At 41.4% G+C, this 24,144-nt stretch overlaps 1 protein-coding gene across 27 annotated transcripts in view; it reads right to left on the bottom strand.

The window, feature by feature from the left end:
• Window positions 1-21,707, bottom strand: part of MADD (MAP kinase activating death domain) — a 60,709-nt gene extending 39,002 nt beyond the window's left edge. For 10 of the 27 annotated variants that reach the window (XM_039705250.1, XM_039705252.1, XM_039705255.1 and 7 more), the window contains exons 1-13: window positions 21,608-21,628; window positions 15,630-15,821; window positions 12,522-13,136; window positions 9,606-9,909; window positions 9,114-9,245; window positions 7,759-7,872; window positions 7,011-7,091; window positions 4,857-5,035; window positions 4,026-4,261; window positions 3,526-3,682; window positions 2,459-2,562; window positions 1,429-1,622; window positions 509-789 (exon numbers count right to left, since the gene is read on the bottom strand). In XM_039705250.1, the coding sequence (XP_039561184.1) occupies window positions 509-789; window positions 1,429-1,622; window positions 2,459-2,562; window positions 3,526-3,682; window positions 4,026-4,261; window positions 4,857-5,035; window positions 7,011-7,091; window positions 7,759-7,872; window positions 9,114-9,245; window positions 9,606-9,909; window positions 12,522-13,136; window positions 15,630-15,691 (2,459 nt within the window). In that variant the 5' untranslated portion in view covers window positions 15,692-15,821; window positions 21,608-21,628. Of the gene's footprint in view, window positions 1-508; window positions 841-1,428; window positions 1,623-2,458; window positions 2,566-3,525; window positions 3,683-4,025; window positions 4,262-4,856; window positions 5,036-5,784; window positions 5,842-7,010; window positions 7,092-7,758; window positions 7,873-9,113; window positions 9,246-9,605; window positions 9,910-12,521; window positions 13,137-15,629; window positions 15,822-21,607 lie in introns of all 27 variants that reach the window. The other 17 variants (XM_039705241.1, XM_039705249.1, XM_039705247.1 and 14 more) reach the window with 11 other exon arrangements.
• Between the last annotated feature and the right edge of the window lie 2,437 nt (window positions 21,708-24,144).

Raw genomic sequence — 24,144 nt, 5'->3', positions numbered from 1 at the left:
AAAAAAAACCACCCAAACAAACAAGGAAAAGAAAAAAAAAAAGAGAGAGAACTGAAACATCTTACATGCAGGCTTTTATAACCTTTCAGGGCATGCTGAAAACTTGTCTACAAAAGGGCGTGGGCAGACTTGCAGGTGAAAGGGTTCTGGTTTGAAAGGGGTAACAAGAAAACCCATTGCCACCAATCACTGCAGTGATCTTTCCCCCAAAAGACAAAGATTTACCAAAACAGTTTAAAGAAATCAGTACATGACATACCAGAATGTTCTAGAAAGAACTGTTAATTCTCATAGCTTCTACTGCCTAAAAGTAAAGTAGGGAACTGAGGGACTAAGCAAAGGCTTTTATTCAAACCAGAATGGTTGACAGCACTTCAATGTTAAATAAAAGTGATCAAGAATACATCTCAGTAGCCAAAGACATTTGAGTGCACAAATGTTAAACTACATGAAGCAGACAAAACCCCAGAAGCGCTGAACAGAAGGGCAGGAGACAAGGAGGACTCACCTGCTTCCATTGAGATTCTGGTTAAATCTTGGGGTGTAGCTCTCTTCCTGCTCATCATCTTCATCCTCTGTAGGAAAACCATACTGTGGTTCAAAGTATGGATTGTCATACTCTCGCTTCCTCACCACCCCTTCTGAGGAGCTCATGCTGCCAGCTGTGATGTCACTCTCACGACGATCCAAGCTTATCTTGGGAAAGCTTGGTTGCAGTGGCAAGGAAGAGAGATGGTTTGAAAATCCAGCAGCCAACTTCTCTTCTATTTCTGCTGAGTCTGCTGCCTCCTGTGGACCAGTCAAATCATTGATCTGTTCGCTAATGTGGGGTACATACAACTGAAGGGCAGGACAAGAACAATTATTTCAAACTGGGAAATCTGCACAGTCCTTGCTGCTTGCTACGGGGCCCCCACCACATCCTCACTATCTGTATCTCTAAACTAGGATTTCATACACACTGCAGTATCTGTGCATTGTTCTGGGGACTTACTTCCCTTTAAAACAGCTCTGACTAGTAAGTGTTAGCTCAGGATAATGGCTTTCCATTACCATGTTCCCATTCTTCTTAAAAGACCACAAATTCATGAGTTTCCCCACCCCACTCCCCGTTCCCCTAAAGATATCAGGTCTTTCCAGATGCTGTAAAAGCAATTCCTGCAATCTCAACCTGGACCATTTCTCTCTGCTAATGCTGCATTTTTCAATGCACTGGAACTTTTTATACAGGAATGGTCTATCCCAGCATAAGAGGGTACCAGCAAACTCCACCTTGCTCAGAAAGTCCAGGGTGAGCATGCAATTAAATCTGTGCATGGTGTCACAGTCCTATTAGCTTTTGCCCTTCTCAGAAAGAACCACGTGCATTCTCCCCTTCTTTATATCCTATTACGCTGATCTTGAGGCTGAACTCATCTCAGTACACACATGATTCACTCCATGGATGACAGTGCTGGGGCTGCTACTGGCTGTAGTACTGGAACTTGAGCGAGGCTGGTTGTTCTCTTGGGAGTTCTCACTGTCCATGGTCTGTTCATCGGGATCCCCTGAATATTCTTGAAAATCATCAAATTCTACTTCACTAGCATCACCAAGGGCTGCATGAGTCAGGGGGTCAACATCTGCAAACACATCATTATTCATTAAACAACATTGCCTTCCTCAGCCTTTTGCCCATCTAACTAAATATTCCTAGAAGATGAGGACTGCTCAACAGAATCAACTTGTATAAAAATTTAGGTTGTAAAGAGCTTTTGGAAGTCATCCATTCCAGTTCTCTCCTCAAAGCAGGAGCACCTACAAAATTAAAGCAGGTTGCTCAGGGCTTTGTCCCACTGAGTTATGAAAGTTTTCAAGGTTTGACATTCTACAGTGATCCTGGGAATCTAGTCAACTACAATAACCATTAAGTTCTTTTCCTTACATCTGAGTTTCCTTGTCACAGCTTATGATTATTACCTCTTGTCCTTGGGACATGGGAAATGTTTTGGGACTTCTAGATTTAGTTTATTGAACAAAGTGAGTGTTTATGCAGTTTCCATATAAGCCACAGAGAATGCATTAGTCTGTCCCTACTAGGACAGAGTAATACTTTAAAGCTAGCACTGAGAACCAATATGCAGGGGCAGGAGAGAGCTCACACGCTGCTGTCCATATTGCACAGTATTTACTGGCAGCAGCAGGTTGTTTCCAGATCTAGTGGACCAGTTTTGTTCAGCTGCACTTATTTCTGTTCTTCCTCTTCACAGTGTTGTTTGGAGGAAGTTGTTTATAAGCAGGAGAAAAATGTCTTTTCTCAGTCTATCCGCACACTTTTACCTCAGAGCAAAACCACAATGGGACAATACTTTGTTCTGATTCAGAGATTATGGGGAGGCCTTTTTCCCAAAGTGCTTCAGATGAATGGGGAAAAGGAACCTACATGGATCTTGTGAAAGTAAAAGCAAAAGCTACTCACTTGGTGTATCACCATTAATGTCACATTTCATCATCTCACTGACAAAGTCACCGAGGGAGGAGTAGGAGGAACTTGAATCGTCGTAGTCAACACTGTCACTGCCACTGCCGCAACAGGCGAGAGAGAGAGATGAGTGGCAGCATCAAAGCAACGGCAGGCTCTGTTGCTTTGAAGATGTGAATCAGCACTGTTTTTATGGACCTCCTAAAATCTCATATAATAGTAGCTACAAACAAATTTCACAGGCCAACTTCATGAAAGGTAAGAGCAAAAACATAACTTTCAGGTGTGTGAGGAGTTATGGGAAGACATTTAAAATCTCTTAGCGAAGTTATGAGACTAAACATAAGTGAGTAGAGAATAGTGTATTAATTCACAAAATGTGTGTGTTTATGTAGGATAACTTCAAGGGAACTGGGAATCACAAGTAAAAGCAATTCCTTTTTGCACTAGTGATAAATCCCATTCTGTTAGGACCACAGGTGCTGTGCAGAATGCAAAACACATGCAAGTCCAAGGCCAAAAGATCTCACAAATCAGGAAGGAATGAAAGGGAATACAACTAGACACAAAACTCCAAGAAATATGGCCAAAAACTACTATATAAATTTTCCTTTCATTTTACTAAACACACAAGGTGGTCACAGACTGGGTAGTACTAACAAGTTTTGCATAACTAAGGATAGGGAACAGAGATTTGGAAGAGTAGTAAGATGGGTGGGAGTATTTGCATTACTGCAACAGAAAGAAAGAAGAAACAGAGAAAGAACAGCGTGGAAGAAAAGACAATTAGGGTGTGAGGAAATTACAAATGTCAAGTGGCATAAAGGTAGCAAAAGAAAACAGGAAAATAAGTATGGAGAATCACATTAAATGAATAGCAAAGGGTTAAGAGGTTTGCCGTGATAACAGAGCAGTGAGAAAATTTACTTCAGTGCCAGTATTCTGCCCAGACAAGAAATGAAACAACAGCCTGGCATACTACAGGAAAAGGCTGCAAATGAGAAGTAGGAGAGGTCCAACAATCTGAAATAACTCATGTCACTATGGGCATGTTCCCCACTAACCTGTCATCAGTGGGATCAGAATCTGTTTCCTTCTCTGCTGGGACATTCAGGGCTTCAGCCAGCTGTGAATTGCTGTCATAAACTCGATAGTGGATGGGCTGCAGCTGGTGAGCATACCACTTGGGTTTGTCACCAATTAGGGCTGGGTCAAACATGTCTGCACAAAAAACCAAGGAGAGCATTAATCAAACTAATTTACTGGTGTCAAAGGCTGTGACACTACCCTCTACTAAGTCTTGAACAAAGGGACAGTCTTTGAGAAGCCTACAAGACTTCCCCATAATCAAACGAGGTAAAATTAATTGGAGGAGCAACTCACCAATAGCAGGGCTAACTTGGGAGAAGCATGAGGCCATACATAAAAAGAGAAAAAATTCCTTGAACTAGATTTTCCTCCACAGCAGGACTAATACGGTATAAAATTAAATCCTTCCCTAGAATGTCTGGTTTTTAACTCCTGCATTACATCCAAGTGCAGGAAAGGCAAGACCAACACTTACTGTTATGAATTCTTTGGAAAGCATAATTAGTAGGGTTGAGTGACCATTCTCCAAAGTATTCTACTGCCTGTGTTCTGGAAAGCTTATCTGCAAAAGGTGTTTGCTTCGGCCTAGAGGCAAGAAAAGAATTTGCCTGGAAGGCTACCACTGGTCGTGGGAAGAGGCGAAGAGTGCGAGTGTGCATTTGGAAACCTTGCAAAACATTTGGTGAGTTGAAGAATCTCACCATAGCAACCCTAAAAAGAAACAGAGAACAATACATTAGATAAAAACACAGAGCATAACAAAAAAGAAGAAAGAGTGCCCTTAAAAGGTATGCCATAGGCAATATTTCAAACCTTTGAAGAATGGTAACCTAACTCTTCTTAGAAAACAGCTGTCTTGCAAAAAATAAAAGAAAAATCCAAACAAACCAAAACCCAAGAAATCACTTTGTTCTAACTCACCATCTTGACACAAACACCCACTCAGTAGAGGATATCATTCTTGTTTCTACCAGCTGAGTGAAAAACTAAGTCCCAGCTTTTTTTTTCTGTAGTTAAGGTTTGTGATTTAAGCTGAGGATATAGTATCAAACTGACAAATCCAGGTAAAGTGGATGATCTATAGGAAAATGCAAGAAGCAAAACACCCCCTCAAGATACGAAGTTTTGTTCATGCAGGTAATAGATATGAGATAAACACTGTAATTGCTGCTCTTTTCCCCACATGATGTCAAGGAGAATCTACAATAGTACCTGACAGATGCTGTTTCACCCACAGCAATGTTTGTGCTGCCCTTAAGTGCAAACTTTTATGAAGACTCAGTGCCACCTTCCTGTTAAGCCTCACCTGGTAGCCACATCAACAGAGTCCACATCATTTCCATAGATCAAAGGGTTGAATTCTGTGGAGGGAGTAGACTGCAAATCATTCTGTGGTCTTCCCAGCAGCAGAGGCACCTCCTGCCCCTCATGAAACTTCTCTAGGTTAAGAATGGGCTGAGTATTCAGGCTCATGCTGGCCAGGGCCTATTGAAGGACATTATGCAAACATTGAGCAAGAACAGTTATTTAAGGAACAGATGATCAGAGCTACCCTGCCCTCTAGGCAATTGCAACCATTATGCATGCTCCATTAATTTGTCTTAAACCACCTCCACGCAGAGTCAACAAGTATCTCCAGGCCCTCCTTTATGCTGATTGTCAAAATTATCTCCTCCGTGCTGAAACAGTCCTGGAGCCAGTCAAGGAGTAGCACAGAATTTCACTTTGCTAGATCATTCATGACATGAAAACAGATAGTCCTAACTGGATCAGCAGTAGTATGGCACTGCACAACTCTACTGCTTGTAGAGTTATTTCCATGTGTAATTAGAATACATCTTGGGAATTAGAGGCCTTGAAACTTGCCCTTAAAGGTGGCTATACAACCAGTAATTTGATATTCCAGGAAAATGTGGAGACACCTTGACACAAACATCTGCTTGTATGCCCTGAAAACCTCCACTCTTCATTGGAATGAAGCCTTCATCTGTCCCTAAAGTTACCTCTTCAACCCTCATGAAATCTTCAAGGAGCAGCACAACTGGTGAATCAGTCCTGGACACCCAGACCTATCCTAAATCTTTCTCATTTTTCCCATTTGCCCACTGAGGCTTCATCTTTTCACTTAAAAAATAAATATATTAAACCAAAACAAAGAAACAAACAAACAAAAAAAAACTCCAAAGGAAAAGGGTAAAATGGAAAATTGAGGGGAAAAGAATAAAATAAAGAACCTTGTTGTCAGGAGTGAGCAGCTGTTTCTGAGTGATTGCAGTCATGCTAACCAGACACTGGAGGCAAGATGGAAGATCATATGATAACACCACAGCAGCCCATCAGAGCCAAGACGAACACATGACCACAGAGAAACAGATGGAAGGAAAAAAAATATCTATTACTACCAAATATCACAAATGAGAGGAAAACAAAACGGACCACAAAATAGACACATCTTAGGAAAGAGGTATAACTGCCCCACCCCCAAACATTCATATCTGGCCACTCTGGAAACAGGCAAGCCTGTTGTCCTTAATGATGCAGCTAAGAACTTTCCACAGCAGTTTAAAAGCAGATATCCTGAAATTCATTTATTGACTCTAAGAACTAAAGGCACACAGAAGTGTCAGCCTTAATAATGTGGGTCACTATTTGTCTGCTTTGTACCAGCAGCACTCCTTTGCCAATGGCAAACCCTTCATGACAATGTCCATAGGAATACACATGGGATATAAGCTGCATTTGGGTAAACACTCCAAGAATTTTAAATATATCTTAAAAAAAATTGCAATTTATTATTCTGATACTTGAGTTTGCCTTCGCACTAGCAAGAAAGTTTTGCTAAGTAGTGCCTGAAATTGCAAGGGGGTGAGGCAGCAGTGGGGGGAAGGCTGATCTAACAAAACTCCAGGCAATACATCACTTCCATCTGTGCTGACAGCAGGTACTGGGATATCAGAGAGGTTACACACTTTGCTCTCCTGGTCTATGAGGAAAGAGAAAGAGCAAACCTCATCACATTAGTAACACACTTTACCTTTAGATACTGCATGCAGCGTGCATAAGGAAAACAGAAATAAAGAGATAAAACCTGCTTGACACGATCAGCCAGGATGACCCAAGCTGATTAATGGCTTAGCAGGACCTGAGAGGAGAGACTGACACTTCACACATAGATCTGTGAATGGAGGGGAAACAAAGATGATCATAGCTTGATGGATCAAGTCAGAGTTTAAAGCCTACATGGCAAACATAAAGGAGAAATCTGGAACTTTCTGTATCGACTGGAAACAAGTTAGCCTCAAACAATGGTAAAAATAAGAAACCGCCTCTGCTGTGTACAGGGACATTTCAGCTTTGCATTCACTGACTTGCATTCTTATCCACTCCAGCAGAAGACCGGGCAACACTACATATGCTACACTCTGCTGCATCTGAGTCCTTTCCCCAAAGTGCATATTACCTGTTTCAGATGCTTTTTCAGCTCTGAAGCTTCTGGTTCTGGCAGTGCTGGCAAAGGTTCTGCATTTGTGGGAACAATCACCTGGAATTAAGCACAACAACAGACTAAAAATTCCCCAGCTCTAGTCATTTCCAAAACAGAATCTCCAGCACTCCAGACACCAAGGAATAAAAGACACAGAAGTAAAATAAGAAAAAAAACAAAACAACACAGTCTCAGACAGACACCAGCTCTTCACTTCTTTAAGGCTGTTATTGTTTACAATATAATAAACAATGGAGTTACTTTATCATTTACCACAAAAACAAGACATTTGAATCAACCCACACTTTCCTTCAAGTCAATTTTGTTATTCACATTTTCCTTAAATTAGCCTTGCTTATACCCTTGTACAAAGTGAGATACTTAGCCCCACTTGAATCATGACAACCTGTGGGAAGGTTCTTAACAGACTGGGTTTCTTAGGTAGGGCTATAAGTCAGTCTGACAATTAGTCAAGAAGAAAGTTCTATCATTTGCTTGAGGATTTACCTTCTAATGATATAGCCAGGTCAATTAACTGGAAAAAGGATGCCTAATGCAAAAGACATGGGGACCTTGAGACACAACAAGGAATGGAATCCTAAAGTTTAAGATGGAAGTAGCAAAGGTAGACTGAGGCCAGGCATCACTAAATTCTCAGTGGGCACACTGGGACAGTACACAGCTCCTGGAAACAAAGCCACAACTTCTTATAGGTGCCACTTACCCTATTGGTATCCAGGTCAATAAGCCACACATCATCAGGCATTTTAAAATCCAGTTTGTAAAGGAAGAAACTTGCTGGAACACCAATGATATAAGGTGTAGGGGCTAGAAGCAACTGAGAAAAAGACAGACGTTACTAAGGACAAGATCTGCATTTGATATCACCATGTTCTTCCCAAATCTTTATTTATTGACTACTGTATGTTTATAGCAGAGTAGACAACACAAAAGGCATTGATAAATAAGTAATTACTACCATACAATGGAAGCATAAAAAAAAAAGAAAAAAAGAGAATAAAAGCTCCTGCTCAGAAAGCCTCAATTTTCATCTAGGAGAAAATACACTTCCATCTCCCATGTTACATATCCCACTCCCACCAAGGACGTAATTTATATGGCTACATAGCTCTTTGGAAACAGCTTTCCATGTCTATCACGGTCCAAAAAAAAAAATGTTCAGAGTAAGAGCCTATGTTGAAAAACAGGAAGTCATGGATGAATACCTCCTCAGCTCAAACTGAGTCTGTACCATTGTAAATAGGCACACACAAGGACTTTATCCTTATGCTTGTAGTGGCAATTTGGTTTCAAAATAATAACATCTCTAAGAAGTACAAGATAGACACATTTTTTTCAGATGTCTGTGGAAAACTTTCTGGGGAAATTCAGGTTGCTTCTCATAAGGCAACGAGCAGAGGAAAAAGTTTTAAATCAACATAGCAGCTTGAGACCAGTGGCTTGGGAGGCTAATTTATTCTTTTAATCCAGAACTGTTGGTCATCTCCAAGGAGTGGCACAAGAAGAAATCTGCAGCATCAGTTGCAGGATAGCACTGAAGTAGTAAGACAGCCTGAATTCTATCTTTCCAAGCAGAATAATGAGCTCCTGCAAAGAACTGACTACTGGCAAAATCCAGGCTCCCAGCTGAAGCTAAACAACACTTCATATTTCTGAGTTTGCAGGCAAGAGTTTCTGAACTCTGAATTAAAGAGACCTCAAGCATCCTTACATATTACTCTGGACCCTCCTCAAGAAACTTGAATACTCAGTTTAGAGGGGGAGGGGGTAAATATCATCACAATATTGTCGATCTATGGTCCTTCAGACCATTGTTTGTGAACTACCGCTTTTTTTTTTTTTACTGAATTTTCTATTCACTGAGTGTGCTCTGAAGATATCCTACATAAGTGGTGCTAGCTATGATTTAAACAGTCACACTCAAGCAACGTTCTTTGCAAGGCAGACTTTGATACAATCTCTGAGAAGATGGTGAATGAAAAAAGAACTACAACTATATGAATTTCAGACATCACAGAAACCTCTTTTGTAAAAGACCAATAAAGGAAAAATATGTACCTGTTCTGCAGAGGCCATGCAGGTGGGAAGCAGAGGGATCACTGGGAACATGTACTCCAATGGGTAGATCATGGCCACAAAGGCCATCACAGACATTGAAAGTGCATTATAATCTCGGGACTGCAATACAACCTGCAACCAAAGAAACTCCCATTAGCACTGCAGCAACCATTCACTTCTAAGACTCCCCTCAGGTGTATACAAAGACCACAGACTTTGTGATCTCCACAGACTCAAATTCAATGGCTGTGAACTGGGTAACCCTCCATTAATCTGTCAGAAAATAAGCTTTGAGTGTTTTTTTGAGTGAGAACAGAACTGTTCAAAATAGGAACCTCAGAAGGAGCTATTTATTCCCCTCATCCTCCACAGACAAAATTCATTCCAGGCAGTGCAGAGAGACAGCTGTTGTACACATCCAGCCTACCGTGGTTTTCAAGAGGACAGAACATCCTACATACTTACCAAAGAGCAATGATCTTCCCTTCTTACCTTGTGCTCCAGAAGGATGCAGGTCAGCACCTGCAGGCAGGCATCCACTCCCAACAACTCCAAAGGCAGGTGTAATGGAAAATCCACCAAAGTGAAGCGGGACGGATCAGGAAGAGCAAAGGTCAAAGCTGGCTGCAGCTCGTGTGGCAAGACTTCCACGTCCACCCGCTTCTGCCCAGCAACGGGCATGGGGGAGCGGAGCAGCCGGTATATCCAGGCCTCAATCTCCCGCAAGTCGTGAAGCAAGGCGCTCGACTTCTCTTCCACCAGCAGGGAGCCTGTGAAAATCCGCCACATTGTGTCCCTGGACAGGGAGAACGCCAAGGTTAACACTCCAAGAACTTCACTTGACAGCTATCCCGCAAGGCTCTTCCAGAGGAAGGGTAGATCCACCAAGGATTAAAAGAGGCAACAAACAAACCTTTGATCACAAAAAGGAATGGAAGATAGGCATTCAAGCTTACTGACACAACCCACAATGTGAGGAAGAATAAATTTTTCTGTGGCAGGAAACAACACAAGTATGTCACTTCAGACTTCATTCACACATTTAAAGGATTCAGTCAGGTCCAGATCTGTGAAGAACTCTCATCACCCTCACACTTGAAATTCAGCAGGCACAGAGGATACTCTCCTATCTCATCCAGAACTGTAGCAGATTGACTGCAAGACTCTGCTTCTACCAGTCTACAAACCTTTGCAAGAACGGAAATTAAACCTGAGACAATAAAAATATGCCACATCCAAGATCTCCCAGATAAAATACCCTTCATCATTCTGTCCTAAATTGCAATGTATCATTCTTAAGGGCTGAATAACTCATGGGAAAAATGGATCTATTTCAGCTAAATCTCCAAAAGCTGCGTAGAAAATATTTAGGTGCCTTAGCAAAACAAGCAGCAAGTTCTCCACACCCTAAGCTGGCAATCTCCAAACCTGCGGCTCACAGACAGCCTGGCCAAAAAGCACCTACAGCATTTTGCTCAGGGCCTTCAGAGCTTCACAACTCAAAACTGGGTCTTACAAGGGAAGCACAGAATCTTGTCCACTTCAGCCCTTTACCCTCAGCACAGTGAAGGCTGCAAACCTTCTGTATTCATTCTCCAAATAACTGCAGCCTGATAAATATCTTGAGTTACTGTAACAGACCCCCCAGAAAGTTATGGGTTCAAATTGGAAGCTCTATCTTACAGTTCACAACTTTTTAAAAAAATAAGGAAAAGGAAAAAAGATTATGACACTGGAGGCTTCACAAAGACAGAATAATTAGAGACATTTGGATGGCTCAAAATAAGGGCAATTTGAGATTACACTGAGTACATGATACACCTCTCAGGAACTGTGATGCTTCTAATCCTCCACTCTACCTTCAGCTACTTGTCATGCATAAGACATTAGGCTGCTAGGAGGTGTGCTCCACCTTTTGCCAGCTGTAAGGATTCAGTTTCACCTTTATTCTGCCACCACTTCAAAACTATTCTACTTTTCCAGGTCACCACTAGAAAACCACATGGTAATTCAAACCTGCTGCTTTACTTTTCCCAGAGATGTATGCTCAATATTCCTTCTCTTGCTATCCTCATCCATCATTCAATTATTCTCTTTAAGAATTATGCCCAATAAGTGCAAATTTTTCAAATACCACGTCACTGAAACAGCAAAAGGAGGAAAATCATGAAATTCAGCGGGGTGTTTTTTCCTCAATAATTATCAGGCTAAACCAAGTAACAAAATAACATTCCTTAACACATACTTCCATTGGGGGGAGAAGTTTTGCTCTGACAAAATAATTTATTCCCCATCAGTGGATTCAAATTATAAATTTGCTAATGCAGAAAGCAGTCATACTAGCCCAGAACAGTCTCCTAGAACTATTCCAGGGCAGTAGCCCAAGAAGTAGGCCACTGCTCTATAAATAGGACACATTTTCCATTTCATGCAAAATGTAAAGAGCTTATAAAGATTAAAATTATAATAATTATAATCCTGTCATTTTTGGCTTTTGACAAGTTTAACTTGGAGTGTACCAAGCTACTTAACTCATATTATGTACTACCTCACAGTCCTGTCCCTCAAACTGTTGAGATAATCCCCTGCTTTTGCAGAGATTCATTTCATACTTTTTCTATTCAGTTAGCACATTGGAAAGGAAAACACAATCCCAGAAGGAAGGTGTCAGGCACAGTAGCAGATACACATCCTTGACTGAAATACATAAAGACATTGTTCCTTCCATACCCTACAGTGCAACAGCTTCTGTTACATACTCAACACTACAACAGCAGATACGTTAGGCTTCCTACATTATATTAAATACACACCAAGTTCCTGTCAATTTGCTGTTACCAACAACCATTCCCATGTTTCCTAGACAACTACTTTGTTTTCTACCTCTCCTCCCACTCTCCTTCAAATATTGTACTTTGACCTATTTCAGCTGATCCTGCTTCTCTAGTCTGTTCTCTCCCACACTGAAGTTCAGACTGTTTCATAAGCTTGTTAAGCACATTTTCATCATTTCCCTCCTGCCTCAAGTAGAAATTCTCTCTGTTATTTCTTGGCTGCTCCTAATTTCCCAGAGAATCAGTCCTGACATACACTGCCACAGAGCTGAAATGCCAAAGCAACAGTAGCAGCATGAGCACTCGGCTTCAGTCGTCAGAAGCGTAACGCCTCCTTAGGAGGATCAAAAATGAAAATCATACCAGATTACAGAATCAGAGACAGAAGTTTTAAAGAAATCGTTATAAAAATTTCCTTTTCCTACTGTGAACGTGGGTTAAAACAGTGAAAAAGGCCAACCCTTGGTGTTTGGCTGCTTCTGCAACCACATCTGCAGCCACAATTTACTGCGCAAATAAATTGCAGCACCGAACACAAACAGTAGGAGGAAAAAGTTCTTCCCTCTCAACGTACCTCTGCACCCCACGCGGAATCCCCAACTTCTTGCCCAACAGTCTCTCACTACAGCAGTCCACAAGTCTCTTGAGGGTGTACAGACACTCACGGAAGGTGGAAAAGAAGGGATAATGACTAAGGATGCACAGGGAAGTCAGAGTGCTGTTCCGAGAGCGATGGCTGCCCTTGGCCAGGCGCTTACTGCGCGGGGATCGATTCACGTCAGGGGTGGACTCTGCACTGGGAGCCTGCAGTGAAGAACCGCTCTCCGAACTCTCAGTGCCCGCTTCCTCCTGGGGTGCTGATGCATCCCCAGATTTAGGGACCTTCTGTCCCTCTCGAGCTCGATGTCCCCCCGTGCCTTCTCCCTTCTCCTTGGGCACTCGCTTCTGGAAGGAGCGGTAGAAGTTGACGCAGATTCCATAGCGAGTGACCCCCGTGTCCTTGTCCGTGAGGGTGAACACGAAGGAAGTGTCATCACGGAAGCTCATGCGCTTCTGCCGCACGCTCAGGCATCCTTCTGGCTGGCAGAAGAACACAACATCGGGCGGCAGAGGAAAGTCTGCGTGGTCTTCCAGAGGGTAACGCCGCAGCAGCTCAGGAGTCTGAGCAACACTGTCGCTGCTTGGGTGCCTACAAAAGAAAAAACAAAAAACCACATACATAGATGACCAATAATAGATATTTTTGGGAACTTCCTACTAATGTGTCAGGAGCCTGTGGACTCAGCTTCAGCTTTGTTCCCTCTCTTCCCTACTGTCCAGGGCAAGTGCAGCTGTTCAGTCACTAGCCACAAATCTCACTCACTAGCACAAGGCAGAAAGGTTCAGTAAAGAAGTCTAAGTCTATACAATCATTAGCAAGGAGCCTGTTCAAATCTGATTAAGAAAATGCCTTCCAGGAATATGCTGTTCCCAGGAGAACACTGTATTGTCATGTTGCTCTGACTTTGATTTTCAAAATTAATTTAACTGCACGGGTCGCTGTGCAACACTTCAGTAGGAAACACATTGTCCCTCCCCAAATACACAGAGGAAAAGCTCCTAGATTTCAGCCATTTATGAACAAGATGAAAAATTAACTGACAAATCCGGTATAAATTCCTAACTGAGAAAGCAAGACTTTACAAGGAAAGAACTCAGATCAATAGTGGAGGGATATGGACATAACCCTAAAACCACTTTCATTAAAAAGTTCTAGCAACCACACAAACATATGTGTTTGATTTTCAAATTGGGATTTAAAGTGTAATTTATATAAAAACTGCATGGTAATATGCACAGCTCTTTACCACTGTGACTCACTAATCTTTGGATTACAAATCACTACAGAAACATGAAGACAGAAAGGCAATACTGTTGTTTCCTAATTTTCCACTAGATTCTTTCAAGATATTATGCTTTTGCCTATTTCAAAACACAAATGACACTTGCTTTTCTCATGTAAGAGATGTGAGAAAATCCAAACAAGTAGTAATAGAATGCTCTCAATTTACAAAAGAAAATCACTGGTGTAAATAGCTCTGCTGACTAATTCTTCCAAACTAATATTTTATTTAAAACAAGTAAATATGGTTTCATAATAAAATTGGCAACAAGATTTATACTGCCTGTAAAGTTAGATATTGAAATACTGTATGAAAAAAAAGAGAAACACTAAAATGTTTTTATATATTAATGGACACAACTAATGCATCATGTGCTGAAAAAGAAATGTCAAATAATGCTGGTACTATTTAGAGAGTCTATTTGTCAGCAAATGGTCCAAAAACTGACATCAACAAAGCAGGAGTGCACGTATCACCACTTTGTGCCTTTGCTGTAATATTAGCTACAAGGACAGAGTTTTCTCAGACATTAATAAAGTTTAAACACAACATTCCAAAAAGTATTGCTGTCTGTGCACAGTGGATAACAAGATGTAACAGTAAAGGCCACATGGAGCTCCTAAGGGCTTTGCAGGAGAGGCTGTTTCAGTCAGCTCCATCTTTCATCATAGGCATTTGCCAAAGTGCCAAACAAGACAGCAGCAGCAATCTAACCAGCACAGGCTGGCAAAAAGCAAGAGAACTGTAGGAGTCCAGAAGTGATAGTAGCAAATTTCTAAGTGAGAACACCAGACACTATAAGCTTCATTGGAGGAGGCAGCTAACATTTCTCCCTCCTCTTCCTACATGGTGACACACGTATAGAAAACTTGGTTGTTTTTCTACAGACAGTAAGAAGTATTAAACTATTACAGTATTCGGTCCATAAAATGCAATAATAAAATAACCTTTAGTCAAGATTATGTAATTTCTTCCACTCAGCCTATTTAAATATTGCATTCAAAGTATTCTGAAAAGAAAGCAGGAGATACAACAACAGGCTGATGCCCACAAACCATTGATATTTAGAAATGAAAGCAAAACAGACTTTGGCATACACCCATTACACAGAATTTGCAGAAAGCTGCTGCATAAACTTTGAATAAGGAAAAAATAACATTTATTGAACACCTCTGTGTTTGACAAACAGAACACATCAACCCTGTATTTCATATGTGCTTTAAGTAAATATGCATGACATTTTATCTATTAATAAGACTTTAAAACCAGAAAGCATTCATGTCATTCTTGTGAGGATAAATGAGTATTAGAGGGAGAAACAGCCAAGTAAAGCAAGTTTCAGATTTTTTTTTAAACTGAGTTTACAGACTACATTTCAAAAGCTAGAAGAGTAGTATTATTCTACTACTAGCACATTACTAGTAATAAAAGGAGTAGAAAACTTGTATTTTACTTGTGTTTAGCTTTCAGTGTTTTCAGCTTGTGAATCCCTCTGTCCTGATGCCAGTAGAAGCAAAGTTCAGACACAAAGACTACCAGAGAGTTAAACTAGCTTTTCTTAGTCACCCTCTGCAGACCCTTGAAAAGAAGTCTGAAGACCACAAGTTAAAAACTCTGACTACACTAGTATCTTTCAAGAAGTGCCCTGGCTCAAGTAGGTGCTCTCCTTAGGGGAGCATTCTATACACATTTCAGACAGCACTTCCTGAGCATCAGGAAGGCCTCATCCATGGATGCAAGGCTATTTATCCCCACTCTACTGCCCAAGCAAAAGTTCTGCTGAGACTGTTTCACATTACCTGGCTCCAATGATCACAAGATAGTCCAGTAGCCGAGAGCAGATTTTCTTTTTCTGCACCATTGTCCTCGATGCCCCTCCCTATGTCATCTCAAGGACTTGCTGTTCATTGATCCAGTGGTCAGTTATCCCATCAGCCGTGATCGCTGCCTTGGGGAACAGAATCTGCTTGGAACTGTCTGCCAAGTCCAACCTATAACCAAGAAAAGCAAGAGTGTCAAAAGCACAACCAGGAACATCCAATACATACAAGCAACTTAATGACCCTAATTACATTCCCAAAAAGCCTCAATGTTCGGTGCAGTCATGGTCACGCCCAATCTCTATCTTCATGAGTATAAAAACACAGCCATACGCCCACAAAAGCAGAGGGATGAAAAACACACAAAAAACACAAGAGTATCTCAAGAATTAATGGTTGGAGTCGATCATCTTAGAGGTCTTTTCCAACGTAAATGATGCTATGATTCTGTTCTAAGGGAGAACACAGACCAACAAAGCTGCCTACCACTGGCAAAGAGCTACTCATTACATGGTTTGTGTCGCGCTTAGGCAAATCTGTAAGATCACGAGAGTACTTGGGAAGGGAGCTCCAGCTGGCAAGACTGAAGAAAAAAACACAACCTGAACTCTAGCTATGGGATAAACAGAACTAAAGAAGAGGTAACATCAGAAATCCGATTTGATAAAACTCAGGCCGCCATCCCAAACCTGCAAATGGCTGTCAGCAGGAATGATCTCCACAATTCCCAAAGACTGTGATCTCTAACACTTTCTGTGCAGATACAGAACTGCAGTTCTACAGAGTTGCAGTTTACAACAGCAAAAGTGCATCTTGTAAACCATACTGGGTTTTTCATTATTTTGTTCAGTTCCATTTGTCTTGTTTAACTTCACTCCTTACTCTTGACACCCATGCCTCCTGCAGCTAATTTCTGTGAGTACTTCAATACAGAAAGATTCTCTTGGTAAAACTAAGATTATACTGCAGCATTACTACTTGTCAATAGTTATGCTTAATAGATATGCAGAAAATAATTCTTTCCAATCCCACCATTCATAGTTCACAGAATTCACGAAAGAACAGGGAGGAAAAAAAAGTTTTAATAAGAAATACAGTTCCACATTACAGTGTTTCCTACAGTGTTTGAAACAAACTTGAAAACAGAAACTTCCTGAAATGGAAAGGTCTCAGAAACTCTAAAAAATCAGAGATGCTCAGAGTATTCTAGAAGTTTACTGAGTACTCCAATGGATTTTTTACTAAGAATTATTTTATATTTAAAAATTAATTGATTGCTTTCTGGGACATATTCAGAATAAAGTTTCCATTTCAGTTCATGTTTACATCCTAAGGCAGGATGTAAAAACATCATACAGCAGGGAAGTTTTATTCATTAGCCCTCCAAACAGCAGTAAGAACACAAAAACATTACAACAAGAAGAACAAAAAAGCACATATGCAATTCATAAAAAGGAAAATCATACTAGTCAGTTGGTACTATTAAAGGAGTAATAAACAAAGAAACTTAAAGCCTCCCACATAAAAAATCCCACATTTTGTGAAACTGTGGCATGTTTTTAGTAGATCCTCAACTACAGATACTGTAGAGTCCTAAGTAACAGCAGTATGAATTATCTTCTCTGAGCAGCAATATTGGTGTAAATTATCTTCTCTGAACAACAGAGAAAATACAGACACAGGAAGCAAAGTTTCTGTTTCTACATTTTAATGACATTATTGAAAACATTGTAGGATCTGTCCTGGAAATGCTCTTGATCCTTGATATTCTGCAAATATCTTGGCACAGAAAAACTCAAGAGGAACAAGATGAAGTTGGGATATCAAGTGGTCCTTTTTGTCTCCATTTTGAAGAACTACTTTATCTGTTTTCCTTCCAAATGGCTTTCCCCAGAATTAAAGAACAAACTGCTCAGTCACAGACAGGGGCATAGCAAGAAGTCATCGCAATGCAACCTAGAAGTACGACTTCGAGGAAATTCTGCTACTTAGTGGTAACCAAAGATGTTTTTCTTCAAAAAGAGAGGCTACCCAACCCCTCAGTGAAGGGGGGGAATATACACTTTTGTGTTTGTCTTACAACTGCAATTCCTTACACATATTTCCACAGCTCTGCAAAGGAGTTAGCAAGGTATGCATTATGAAGGTCTTAGAAATCATGAAATTTCAAGAATATCTGAGCAGACAAGTAAAAGGAATATATGCAGGGCTTACCATATCCCTGGAATGGCTGAAGCTACAATGCACTGATATCAGACACTGAAGTTTCTGTCCATTTTTTAAAAAAAGATCTGAGCACTTTCCATGATTTCTGCTTTCTATTGCAACACAAGTACCAGTGAGACCAGACGGATGCAGATGTTGTGCCAGGGCTTCCAGAGCCACCTTTATTGGTTTACTATATTTAACAACACAACAGCTTCAGTCAGACATAAGACGACAAAGGCTCTTTTTGCGAAGATGATTTATTGTTGGATTGGAACAAGAGGTAGAAGAATTAGAACCAAGAGTAGTTTTTCTGCCTTCCTCTATTCAATCTCTGACTTCTTCAGAGATCTAGCAATGTCTGATGACAGCACTTAGAGTATTGCACCAGCATTTGTTGGAACTCATCTTCCTACTCGTGCTTGGAATCAGACACTACAGTTGATGATCTGTACAATGCACCACAAACAGGCATTCCAGTCCTGCCTCCCCCTCCCTCTCTGCCAAAGGCTTCCTTCAGGCCAGTATCGTTCCATTCCCTGTGCTGGCAGAAGAGTTTGTGCAGCTACAGGGCAAAACAGGCTGTGGAATTGATACAGACTAAACCTAACGCCCTCCCTGCCCTCCCTTCTTCTCCCTCGCCACTTTCGTTTTTACAAGATTATTTATTTTTTTACTTGTTTCACCAAGTGACCCCACAAATGCTTGTGCAGGCACAAAAAAAAAGGTAGAAGAAAGCAGTTAAGGGAATCTGGAAGACTTGACTGAACACAGGTGATCACAGAACTACAGACAGCACCACTACAGGCAATACAGAGGTAAAGTAGTTTCTTTCCTATCATCCTTCCAATCATCCTCCTAGATTTTAGAGACTAAGTACCTTAGGACAGAAATAGATCAAACAACCAAGAGATACTTCATTTTTTCCTCTTTTATGTTGGAATTTGGACCTGAACCAAAAGGTTATCTTGATTCTGAGATGGTTGAGATGTCAAAAACCTCTTCTCTCAAACTGCTTTAACTTTATTCATTTTTTCCTCTTTTATGTTGGAATTTGGACCTGAACCAAAAGATTATCTTGATTCTGAGATGGCTGAGATGTCAAAACCTCTTCTCTCTCTCAAACTGCTTTTACTTTCCATTGCTTTCTCTGAAAAGGCCTTGTGCAGTGTCTTTTCTCTTTGCAAACATATTGGAACCAGCCCTTTGAAGGCTGAATCCTCAAGCATCATTTGAGAAGAGACTTCCTATTATTTCAACTCTAGAAAAGAAGAAAAATAGAAAAGGGAATGCCCACCACAGAAAAATACTGCACCAACAGATCATGTCTCAGACAACACCAAAATTGAAATAAGCACTTATATGGATGGTGAACGGGTTGGTGAGAACTAACACTACCCACACACTGTAGCAGCTGTCAGCAATACTCACTAGTAAAAGCTGACACTGTAGCCTAGGCACAAAGACAAAAAGCAAGACCCAGCACAAAACCATGGCTTACCAGCAACTCGAGACATGAAAAAATGTTCAAAACAACAAACACTTCTATTATTGGCATTACTCTGCATTCCAAAATTCCCCAAACCCCACATTTTAGGTTGTAGCACAACTTCTTAGAGGACAATCTGCATGGTATTCTGCAATTTAAAGCCCTCCCAGAAATAAAAGTCTATATAAACAAACACACACACTCATGAAAAGCACCACAGCACATGATATGAAATGAAAAAAACACAGCAGACTTTCTATCAGTTTAGAGTCATCTGTGTCAGAGCCATGCCCCGCATTAGTCCCAAGTTGAGTTAGGACTAATGAGATGTGCAGTTATCCTGTTTCATCTATCCCTTGGAGCTCCCAATCTTTGTTAAGAGTCTTCTCATTCGAGACACAAATCTAGAAGAACAAAGCAATTTAGTCTAAGAATCACTTGGATACAACAAACTGTTAACTCAGCTAGTGTCAGTGTATGGGGTCTGGCTGGGATGGAGGTCATTTTCCCCACAGCAGCCCTCCCAGTGATGTGCTGTGTACTGGTAACTGGAAAGATGCTGATAACACGTCTGTGTTTTGGCTACTGCTGAGCAGTGCTGGCACAGCATCAAGGCTGCCTCTCCAACATCTTCCCCCCAGCACTGCTGGGGAATATGCAAAGTCTTGGGAGGGGACACAGCCAGGACTGCTAACCCAGCTGACCAGAAGGATATCCCATATGACATCTGCTCAGGAAAAAACCTAAGAGAGAGGAGAAAGGCAGAGAATCCATTATTTAAAACATTTATAATCTGGAGCAACCACTAAGCCTACTGAAGCTCTGCTTCCCAGGAAATAGCTGGACAGCACTTGCTTCTGGGAAGTGGATAATAAAATTTCTTGGGCTTCTTTGCTTCCATAAATGCAATCTTTGCTTTATTAAACTGCCTCTGCTTTTACCCACAAGGTTTTTTCCATCTTATTTTCTTCCCACTGTTCTGCTGAGCAGGGGTGTGATAGAGTGGCTTGGTGGACAAGTGGCATCCAGCCAAGGACAACCCACCACACTCAAGTTGTTTTCCTCACACAGAGGCTCCCAGCTTTGATGGGCCAGGCTTACACTGAACTGCATGATGCCCAGCGGGTATTTACACCATTGCTTGCAAAAATGGTATGAAGACAACAGATTCACTTCCAAGAAGTGCTAAGCCCTGCTTACAACTCTTCCATGCTTTAAGATGGGACCAGAAAGGCTTCTCCTTTCATTATCTCCAGCTTTTACATGGTAAAAGGATGATACTGCACAGTTCACCTGTGCATGGATACCTTTAGAATATAAATCAGCATTGTACAATTCATTGACTGAATAGTGAGCATACATGGGACATTAATTTGTAAGAGAAAAAAGCGGAAATTGTGAAGGAGACAGAAAAAAATTACAGGACAGAAGCCACATAAACTACAGTTCACTGAAATTTCACCTTGTGAAAAATCAGATTTCCAGTCACACCCAAAAAGAACTAAATTTTTAGTTTCCTTGGAACATCCTGAATTTCTATTTACTCTCACCAAGACAGTCTGTACTGAGTTCAGCTCTAATAGCCGCTATGGCTGACCTTAGTGCATTGTTTTCTGAACTCAAGGCTCACCAATTGAACCAAACTCAGAGCTGAAAGAAATACAAATAGGGCCAGGAGTTTCAATACCCACCTTTGGGTTGCTTTATGTTTCTTTTTCTCACATCACACACCTTGACCTATCTGCTAAGCTATGAGAAAGAGGTGTGAGTACCTCAGGACCAGCCAACCTCACCTGTGTGGGCAGGAACTCCATTGAACTCACTGCTGAACTGGAAACAACATGGTTTGAAGCCCAGTATGAACTGTTCATGGTAGCTCTGCCTTTAGACATTTTAATAATCTTTATGGAATCTTTACCACTGAAATTTTGGTTACTACTTCTTCCAAGTGTGTTTTAAATGATGCCAGACATTATCTCTGGTATAGCAAATGCTATTTTTGCTTGGATTAAACTTTTAAAGAAGCAGACAGGCAGTATTCTTTTCACATGAGCCATTTTTCACTTCCTCTGCTTAACAACTATATAAAACACTGCAAATAGTTTGATACTTTAAAATATACAAAATTCTAGGAAGCTCATTATTGCTATTATCCAGATACTACAGTGGTTCTGCTAACACAAGAAACAGACAACAGTAGAGATAAGAACACTTCCCATTCTCCAGAACCTGATAGAACATGGAACAATTTCTAAAATCTGACCTGGATGGACTTGCTATACTGGTGCAGCTGCTTCGTTTGTTACCATGCACCTTGGCGAGGCAGCAGTGCATGCCAAAAATGTGACTCCTAAGAAGATACTTGCACTCTGGAGGGGAAAAAAAATAATAAAAAGGGCATTTTCAAAAAATTGCAAGCATACCTAAACAATTACATATTTATCTAGTATGGCTAATCTATAACATAGGTGTGGTTTTGCAAAATGCCATGGGGATAGTTCCAAGCATAAAAAATCACCCAGCAGAGAACAGGACTGCTGGCAAATTCTAAAAGCATCCACCCTGGAGCACATGCATCACTTCAATCAGTAAGAGTTGCTTACAGGTAAAACAGCAGATGCACCCCAACTATTTCCACTTTTCACCTATCAATAAATCTTGAGGGAAAGGGCAGAACAAACCAGATAAAAGAAAATTAAAGAATGAATGGGGAAAACAGGTTTTGGCAATACAAGAAGACTTAAAGGCCTTCTCAATAATCATAATAATTAAAAGATTTCTTCCTTTCCTATTTAGTAATATTATCTCTTTGCCTTCTGAAAACAGAACTGACACAGGCAAGCATCTTTAGCTTCCACATTAGTTGTCGAGAGCAAAATGGAAGTAGCATGGGCAGGGGTGCTGACAGATAGACTGAAAATGACCAGAGTTACTCCACAAACAGAAGAATCATGGCACACAGATGGAACCTTTTTGCAGTATCACGGAGTGAAGCTGGACTGATTCAGGTTCCCGGTTGCTATAGTGACAGATTTCCCCGTCCGTCCTTGCCATATGTCGGCCCTTCAGTGTTGCTTCCTCTCTCCTCCCTGCTCCAGCCAAAAGCTTGGCTAAAGCAGCCTGCTGTACATGCAAGATCACGCAGTCACCACACATGCACATGCTGTGAAAACAGCCCCACAGGTAATCTGATTCAGATCAATCGCCATAGCAACCCAATCTTTTAGTCCCTAGATTTCAGCCTGTCGGGTGTATTTATAGAGCAGCTGCAGCGCTCCACCCCCTCCGCTCCACCACCAAAGCTCCCAGCACTGCCCACACTGCCAACAAGCTTCACCCAGACACATGGGCTGCCTGCAGCCAGCGCTGAAACACAGCCCTCCTGGCACCTGCATGCCCCAGGCCAGATGACAGCACATCTGCAACATGCCAAAAGCCTCCAGTCCATGAGCCGACCATATCCACGAGTACTACAAATATCAGGAGGCATCCTTGTGCACAGAAAGCTGAGTTACTAACCACAGCTGCTAAAATCTGCTTACCCAGGTACCCACAGGATGCTTGCACAAACATGCAGTGCAGGCACAAAAAGAACGTGCAGAGTGTGCTAACACAAACACACAATCCTAAGAGGAACTTGCAGGCAGCAGCAAAGGCTAAGGAGAGGTTCCAGCAGCACCTGCCCCACAGAGCCACAGCTGCACCCAACCAGTAGCACCTGAAAGCCATGAAGAAAAATCAAGACCAGGGCTTGAATGAGCAACAAGAGATAAGTATGTGAGAAAGAACGGTATGCAAATACTGTTATCTATTTTATTTCATTACACTCTTGGGGAAAACCATCAACAATCAACTAATGCAGGAAAAACACACCATTTCATAGTACTCCACTTCCCAACAGGAAGGAGATGGCAGATTTCAGCCTCAGCTACAGGACATTTCACACGCTTCGATTTAGGTTAAAGACCTTATTTTCCTCCCCTTCTTTACTGTGTGAAACATCTCTCTCGTGATCCTTCCTGGGCAGGATCATTGTGCAGGGCACCACTCACTATAGAATCACAGGAAAAATGCTGGCATAAAAACCCGCTCCCAATCTGGCCAGTTCTCCTGCTCTACACTGTTTGAATTTAAATTCATCTCTCATTCAAAAATCACCTCTGGAGATTTGCATGAGAGAACGGTAACACAAGGCCAACTCTTTTGAAGTCTGTCCTTTTTTGCCCCTCCTTGCAAAACGTCACTATCACAAATTACAAGAGCCTTCTCATTTTCTCTACCTCATCAGCTTTTCACTGATCCTCAAATCTGCACTTGAACATTTTGCAAGGAGTAGGGGTGGGAGGAAGGAAGGGCAAACCAAAGCCCACACAATGCCTCCAGGCCCAATTAGCCTCACACTACCTGCAACCACTACAGCATTACATTTTTTTCCAAACCAGAACTGCTTTTGGCATGAACTTTGAGCTGAGAAATGCTGGTGTTGCTTCTAAGTGTAGCCCAGACCCCAGCACCCACAAGATGCTTCCATTCCCAGCCCTCTGCTGGGAATTTGAGCAGTAGGCCACAGTTCCCATAATGCAGGCACCAGAAGGTTTTTTTCCAATAACCAAACTTGAGCAGTAGGCCACAGTTCCCATAATGCAGAAGGTTTTTTTCCAATAACCAAATAGTGTAAATGTACAGCCATTAAAAAATTAACAAGAAAACAACAAAGCGTGTGACATTTGAGAGAACTGCTGGATGCAGCTGCAACTGCTAAATTATTCAGTGCTTTCCCTTGCCATGGCGCCTCCCCCA

This window comes from Passer montanus, unplaced genomic scaffold (genome assembly GCF_014805655.1).
Source record: "Passer montanus isolate IOZ18808 unplaced genomic scaffold, ASM1480565v1 scaffold18, whole genome shotgun sequence".
NCBI classification, from domain to species: Eukaryota; Metazoa; Chordata; class Aves; order Passeriformes; family Passeridae; genus Passer; species Passer montanus.
The sequence above is the reverse complement of the archived record's forward strand: the minus strand, read 5'-3'. Positions and strand labels throughout refer to the sequence as shown.